We start from the raw sequence: 7,931 nt of genomic DNA, 5'->3' as shown, positions 1-7,931 counted from the left end.
ACGCCATGAACAATAAGTTCAATGTCGGGTCAAGATTTACAAAGCGGTTTGAGGAAGATGATTTCTCTGAAAGAAGGTAACATTAGATCAAAAAAATTTTTCTTCTTAAATATATCTCTAATGTCTAATATTATCTATGATAACACATTTTGTTGTACTAATTAAGATATTTCGGGACAATTATTGGAGTTATTGATTTCTCTCCTCATTGGAAATGTTCAGAATGGCGTAGCTTAAAAGTAAAATTCCCTTCACGCTTTATTAAATTCTTTTAAAAGTACATTTTTGAGTGCAATAAATAACATATCACTAAGTAACTCTCATTTTGCAGGTGCAGTAGGATGAATTTGCATCGTTTCCGAGACCTGATAAAGTTTCCCCATGGGAAATAGAATATTCAACGCCTTCGTCAAATGTTCTCCGGTTATCTATGCTTAAGAACAAATGTTCACGAGAATTTAATGAAATCGGTATAAAAAGAGTCTCTTATAATCTTTATTTAAGTAATTAATATTCTATTTAATGAATTAAAGATTGTTTATGAATACCTTTTCATTATACCTATTATATATAGGTTCTTCATCATCACACCTCTTGCCTCCTATATTGACACAAGGACAAGAAATTGGACAACCAAGCATGACCTCCCCGATGAATGTTCCTCTTAGTTATCGTGATGCAATTGAAGATAATTCGACTCCTTCTAGGTTGCTAATGAGCTACTCTGTCCAAACAATGTCCCGACTAAATTACAATAACGATCAAATGGTTACACCAATTATAGAAGGAAATATAACAAACAATGGAGGCGCTAGTTGTAGAGTGTTTGGAGTCTCTCTTGCCACTCCACCAGTGATCAAAGATCCCATTGAACAAATGGACTCATATCCAAACTCAGAGATTTCTAAACTTTCCCAAGAGAAAAAGTTTGGTCTAGGCCAAATGAGATCACCAAGAGAGATCCAAAGCAAGCAGCTGAGTTCTACCAGAACATGTACCAAAGTAAGTATAAGACCAATATATTCTACTCTTTATATATGAATCTTTTTTCTCATTTTACTCAACTCATGCAATCTTGATATGGAACAGGTTCAAATGCATGGTGTAGCACTAGGAAGAGCTCTTGATTTAAGTGTTCTTAATGGATATGATCAGCTAATACTGGAATTGGAGAAACTCTTTGATCTCAAAGGCCAGTTGCAAAACCGCAACCAATGGGAAATAGCTTTCAAAGACAATGAAGAAGATGAGATGCTTGTTGGAGACGATCCATGGCCGTAAGTTTCCTTTCTCTTTCTATCTATTGAAAAATTAGTTAGAATCTTGAGCAATATTAATATTTCATTTTTGGTGTTCTTTTCATATAGTGAATTCTGCAACATGGTGAAGAAGATAATCATATATTCAAATGAGGAGGTCAAAAACTTTTAAGTCCGGAAACAGTCTCTCAAATTGAATCAATAATCAAAACATATGTAATAAAAAGGGGTAGAAAATGTTATCGGTGTTTAAGTCCAGAAACAGTCTCTCAAATTGAATCAATAATCAAAACATATGTAATAAAAAGGGGTAGAAAATGTTACCGGTGTCTTGGTGTCTTGTTTTTTTTTCTTTCTCTTATTTGTTGTTGCATCCGTTTGTATTCTATACTTCTATTCCATAGTCCATAAATAAAATAAAATCCCCTTGTTGTCGTGATATTGAGCTTTCTTTCTTACTCATACAATCTACTTACCACAGCTACATTCTAAAGATTTGAGTGTAGTATTTCTTTTATGATATTTTGTAACGCTATGTATATATATAGTTATTGAATAAATTAAAGATTTTATTCTACCTATTCTAGTACTTATAAAACCATATATTTCGGAGACATAAACAAAAATTGCTGTAAAATATGGTTATATTTTTAATAACTAATTTTTTTTAATCTATCACTACAATTGTATCACCACTCACCATAAAAAATTAAAAAACAATTTTATTGCAAATGATAAAAAAAACTAGGGAAGTCAGACAATTTATATTCCAGTAAAACTACTAAGTCGAAATCATACACAAAATTAGGTATTGTGTCGATGTATACTTCAACTATATATCATGATTGGGGGAATTCATGAACAAGGGTAGAGGCAAAAAAGATATAAAAAGTTATCACAGATCGGGGCGTAACGGCATCACGAGTATTCAGATTTTTAGTGAATAGTTTTTCCTTCATTTCACATGCATGAATTGTATTAAGACAGTAAATAATGTAGAGTTTTGTTTTTGGTAGATTAAGGAATAAGATACTACTATGTGGTTTTTGCACACAATAATAAGCTTTCTACGGGGGACCTAATGTTAACTTGGAACCAACAGATCGACTCTTCTTGTTCTTTCTATCACGAGCCTATAGAGACAAGGGACCGTCTCTTCTTCCAATGTCATTATTCAAGTCAAATCTGGGCAAAGGTATCAAAATGTTTATGGAAAGCAACTACACGTTGTGTTGGGACCAGCTCAAAAACGTCATCTCATCCTCCACTCTTGAACCTCAGCGTCTGCTTCTTTTAAGGTATGGGCTTCAATGCATGGTCCATACAATCAGGAAAGAGCGAAATAACCGCATATAGACATGGGCGTTCGAGTATTCAGGTCGGGATTTTCAGGTTTGGGTTTTTTTGGGTCTAGAAGTTTAGAACCTCTTCGGGTATATTAAGATTTTTGGTCGGACTCAGTACGGGTTTCGGGTTCGAGTTTATTCATATATTCAAAATTCAAAATTTTGTATAAAAATCTATCAAATTTTTTTAAAAATTCCCAAAACAACACTAGTATTTTTATTTTAATATATCCAAAAGTAACCGAAAATACACAAAAATAACCAAAATACCAAAGAAATTCGAAGATTTTCTGATGTAAGTATAAATATTACTAACTAGATTTTAATCCGCGGTACATCGCAGGATGATTTATTTTTTAAAGTTAGTATATACAAAATTTTACAAATTGTATCTCCTTATAAAATATTTATATTTTATAGTTTACAATTGTTATTAAGTAACGGTATACCAAGAGTCTACGGGACAATTGTTAATAAATTGAGTATTTAACCCGTATTAAAACGGCAAGTTAATGATATTTTAAAATTTTATAAATATTGATTCAAACCCGCCATATTAATCCGTTCCGAAATATAACCCGTCCCGTAATTTGTATCTTAAAAGTAGTGATTTTAAAACTTAATGATTATTTATTATATATAAAATTTTACAAATTGTATCATTCTCTAAGACATTTATATTTTAATAAACTAGGGATTTAATCTGTATTAAAGCGGCATGTTAATCCTATTTTAAAATTTTATAAATATTGATTCAATCTCGTCCACCATATAACCCTGTTCCGAAATATAACACGTCCTGTAATTTCTTAACATGTCCCGTGATTTAATTATTTTCTAAAAGTAGTAATTTTAAAAATTCAACGATTATTTATTATATATAAAAGTTTGTAAATTGTATCATTCTCTAAGACATTTATATTTTATAGTTTACAATTTTATTAAGTAACATTATACCACGAGACAATTTTTGGTTTTATAAAATCTTTTCTAGATGAGACTGATTTGATATGTCTAATATTGGGGGTATTAAAAACAAATTACAGATTTATTCCATATTGAAGCGGCGGATTAATGATATTTTAATTTTTTATTATTATTGATTCAAAAACATGTCCCGCCAAACCCATCCCGCCAAAAATCCTCTTTATTTTATTAATGTTGCTCTTATTTATGATATGATTCTGAATCATTGTCAAAATATTTTAGTCGATGTGGAACGTTGAACACACATTTTTCGTCAATTGGATAATATATATCCGTTTTTAAAATTTCGAATCACAGTATATGCAGAAAAAATTGATTTTTTAATATTTTATTTTATGTATTATAAGAAAAGTAGTTGCTCGATAGAAGGAGAAATAAGAAAAGGGTAATCGAAATAAAATGTAAAAAAAGTGTTTGATGGACTAATGAATGGATGATCCGATTACATACCCACTTAATCAATTTGGGTGGGTTTCTTCTAGTGACTGGGTGTGTAATTCCTAGAATTTTGAAGATTAAAAGGTCATTTAACTATTTTTCGCCCTTAAAAAATTAATAGAAGACTAACATCTATATCAGTTTTTGATCAAAAGGGACATTTGAGACATTGATCCAAAGTCCTAATCATGACACTAGAGAACTCCCATTCAAACAATCATAATCAATTACGAACTCTAATATATAACTTATATGGCTATCTGTAAAGATTTCAATTGTTTCGTCTGCAAATATCTAATTTTTCCCATATTGTTTAACTTTTATAATAATAATATGCATATGTTGTTTTTGGTATAACTTAATTAGATCAATATTGTATAAGGAATTTCATTTAGCATACGTTGTCAAACTAATAATGATATATCGCTAAGTAAAGTATTGATTATGTGACAAAGATTTCTTGCAAAGATATTTCTTGTGATTAACTTTATTCTAGTATATCATTTTTGGTAACCTAATTAAATTGGTATTCTGAATCAATAATTTTAAAATTCAAAAAAAAAAACATTTTGGTTATGGGTAATTAAGTGAAAGCTTGCATATTTCATGCCTTGCATTATAGATCAAACTGCTAAATTATAAAACAAGGTTCTTGGCGTGAAATTTCTAAAGGATTGAATACACGAAGAAGAGATTGAATACACTGAATTTTTAATTTTCCGTAATTTTAAAATATATTATTTATGATAAATAGAAATTTTCACTATGTTTTTTTATTAAAAGAAAATTACTTATTGAAGCTGCGTCATTATTTATAACAAAAAACAAATATTTTTGTTGATGAAATCAATCATTTCCTGAATTTATGTGGATCCGCGAACACAAATTTCACTTTGAAGGTTTTAAATAACAAAATTGTCACTTTAATGGTTTATTATGAGAGTTCAAAACCTTTAAGGTTTAAAGTGTAAATGGTTGCAACCTTGCAGGTTTTTATGGGATTTTCCCGACATTCTAATGTAAAATTTGGGTATTGTTTTCTTATAAATACTTGTCTATCTTATTTATCAAATTCCTCACAGCAAAACAAATAAAGTTAGTTTAAGGAAGAAACAATAGCTTTCAGCAATATAAGAAAATAGTTTAGCATCATTCTTAGGCGTCATTCGTCAGAAACGTTGCAATACTGTCAATAACTTTTAATCTTATTTCACTCTTTGGAATCTTGTTTCTTATATAAATCTAACATCACTAATATTCTAAATGTTGCAATACTGTTAAAAGACAGAGGCAGGGCCATTTTGCGTCAATACTGTTTATTTCTCCTACGTATACTGCAATACTGTTTATTTCTCATACCTCTCCTCCACCGGATACTTCTCCGGTATGGTTTTTTTATGCTTTCGTCTGAGGCAGGGCCAGTTTGCGTCCAATCTAGAACCACCTCTATTGGTTCGGATTCCACCCAATTCCGGCAAATTTTGCTCACCGGATATTTATCCGGCTTCTCCCTGTATGCGGGAGAGGCAAATCCAAGTTGCTTCCAGCCTAGAACCACATATGTTGGTTCGAACCTCGTCTTAACGTCACAAAGTATGGTGACTATCTACTTGCCAGTTGATGATTATGACTGTATTTTCTCTCTTGGGCTTGCTCGTGTTAGTTTGTTTCGACATTTCTCTTGGTGCTCTATTCAAGTTTCGACAAGTTTGTGTCTCTATCTTTTATTTATGTATGCTTATGGTCTTTATTTTCCAAGCTTGCTATTCGGGTTTGTCCGAATATGCACAATCCTCATGTATCTTTCTAGTTTGAATTAAAAAGTTGGTGCACAAAAAAAATACATTTAAAATTTTTATATTAGTTGAGAAGTAGAAAATGTTATTTATTTATTTATGTTTTTTGAATAAAATGTAAAATTTACTCGAAAAAACTTTTTACATCTGCAGTTGTCTAAGAGTTTTTGAGTACATTAATCAAAATAAAATTCAAAAAAGTGATGAGAGCTTTTTCTTTATCTTCGCCATACAACCTTCGTATCTTTGATCCCCAAGGTCTCGTATGGAAGAGATTCTGTTCCGGATTTGCTTGTCTATTTCCCGAATCATTTGAGATGATGAAGTTGGAACTTCCCCATGTCTTCTCCTATTTCTATCTTTCCATAGAGAGTGAACTGTGATTTGAAAAGTGTATCTCGTCAAGAAGAGACAATCTTTTCCCATAGATTTATCCGAGAGTAGAAGTAGAAAATGTTATTAAGTGAAGTGTCTTTTAATTATCGGATTGCTCGAGTAATTACTCGATATATCTAACCGTTAGGTAGTATATTCGAGGTCGATCCACAAGGACCAAAGATACTCTAAGGATTTCCGAGACTCGTTCTTAGCTAAAACTAAAAGATTATTTTGTTTGGTTTTCAGAGTTGTAAATAAAAATGCAATTAAAATAGACGATTTAACTTATGAATTAAAGACATTAGGCATTAGGGTTCTTCAGAGATCAATAAACAATAGAAACATGAGACAAGGAATTTAACAATTACGAACCGTTCTTGAACATGAACACAACTAGACTAATTCTCTTTCAAGACATTAATCACTAAATTTGACTACTCGATTACTAAACTTTCGCATGTAATTTCCTAGTCAAATTCGCATTATCAAACAAGTTCATTTAGTTCACAATGCGTCCTAACTTCAACTTTCTTTGGCTAGAAATACTTTGCTCAATTCACATTCTTTCAGGCATTCTATCGAACACTTTTGATGCATAGAAAAACCTAGAATCTACAACAGGGTGATCAATCCTATTCTAGCATTAAGAACATGTGAATCAAAGAACCTAAAGAATGAGATTCCAAACAACAATCAATCCATTAATCTATTGAATCTCCTAATTAGAACCCTAACACCTAATTAAAAGACTACTCACACATAACAACAGGAATAACACAAATAGATGTAGAAGAAAACATGATTGAATTGATAAATAAAGAACAAGGGTTTAGAAATCTTCTCCAAAGTGTCAAAAAGGATGAATCTCTAGAATCCCCAAAAAGCTTACAAAGAGAAGTCTCCCAAGTTGCAAAAAAGAAAGCGTAAAAAGAAAAATAGGTTTCTCTGGGTTTTTATACCGAAGTACAGAAAAAGGCAGATAAATCCGGTTAAGGAAAACCGGTCTAGTCGTCGAGAGAGTGGATCGATCGATCCCCACCTGTGATCGATCGAACGATCCCCACTTGTGATCGATCGATCGATCCCCACCTGTGATCGATCGATCCCGAGCTCCTGGAATGAATGGCTTGGACGTGTGAAGGCTGGATCGATCGATCCCAAGCTACTGGGATAATTCGGCTTGTCGTGTGAAACCAGATCGATCGATCCCAGGTGGGGATCGATCGATCTCAAGCTTCTGACTCTGGTTCTCGATTCCCGCGAGTGTTTGTGGTCCAAATGAGTCCAATAATACCCAATAACGTCCGTGTCCCACTTAAACACCTAAAACCTGCAAAAGACTCAAGACGCAACCGAAACGACGCAAAAGACGGACTACGACACGACAAATGACTCAAAACGCGAACTAAATCAAGACTTCAAACCGTCAAAAACGCAACACATCATTATCCGTTAAATATATGAAAGATGAATGCATAATTAGTCAATTAGTTATGTATAGCTAAAGAACATATCACGGGTACTGTTTTTTTTTTTCCAGCATACGTGATTTTGTATACACATTTTTTACTTGAAGCAAATACGAATGTCTAACATTAACAATATATCCTTTTTAATAATTTCGACCTCGAATAGGTTCCCTATTTCTAGAAATTACTACTACTACACTTGCATGATGGTTAATATAATATATTTTTTCTAAAACATGCTTGACAATTTTATCAATT

At 32.0% G+C, this 7,931-nt stretch overlaps 1 protein-coding gene across 1 annotated transcript in view; it reads left to right on the top strand.

Annotated features, from left to right (window-relative positions):
* The window catches only part of LOC9329916 (putative auxin response factor 14), a 3,207-nt gene extending 1,645 nt beyond the window's left edge, over positions 1 to 1,562 (top strand). The window contains 6 exon segments of the mRNA XM_021013163.1: positions 1 to 76; positions 167 to 239; positions 332 to 470; positions 575 to 1,002; positions 1,090 to 1,277; positions 1,368 to 1,562. The exon segment at positions 1 to 76 is cut by the window's left edge and continues 38 nt beyond it. Coding sequence (XP_020868822.1) covers positions 1 to 76; positions 167 to 239; positions 332 to 470; positions 575 to 1,002; positions 1,090 to 1,277; positions 1,368 to 1,431 — 968 coding nt within the window. The 3' untranslated portion in view covers positions 1,432 to 1,562.
* The last annotated feature ends 6,369 nt before the right edge of the window (positions 1,563 to 7,931 follow it).

The sequence above is a fragment of the Arabidopsis lyrata genome (assembly GCF_000004255.2).
Source record: "Arabidopsis lyrata subsp. lyrata unplaced genomic scaffold ARALYscaffold_1, whole genome shotgun sequence".
NCBI classification, from domain to species: domain Eukaryota; kingdom Viridiplantae; phylum Streptophyta; class Magnoliopsida; order Brassicales; family Brassicaceae; genus Arabidopsis; species Arabidopsis lyrata.
This window is presented reverse-complemented; position numbering and strand designations above follow the sequence as displayed.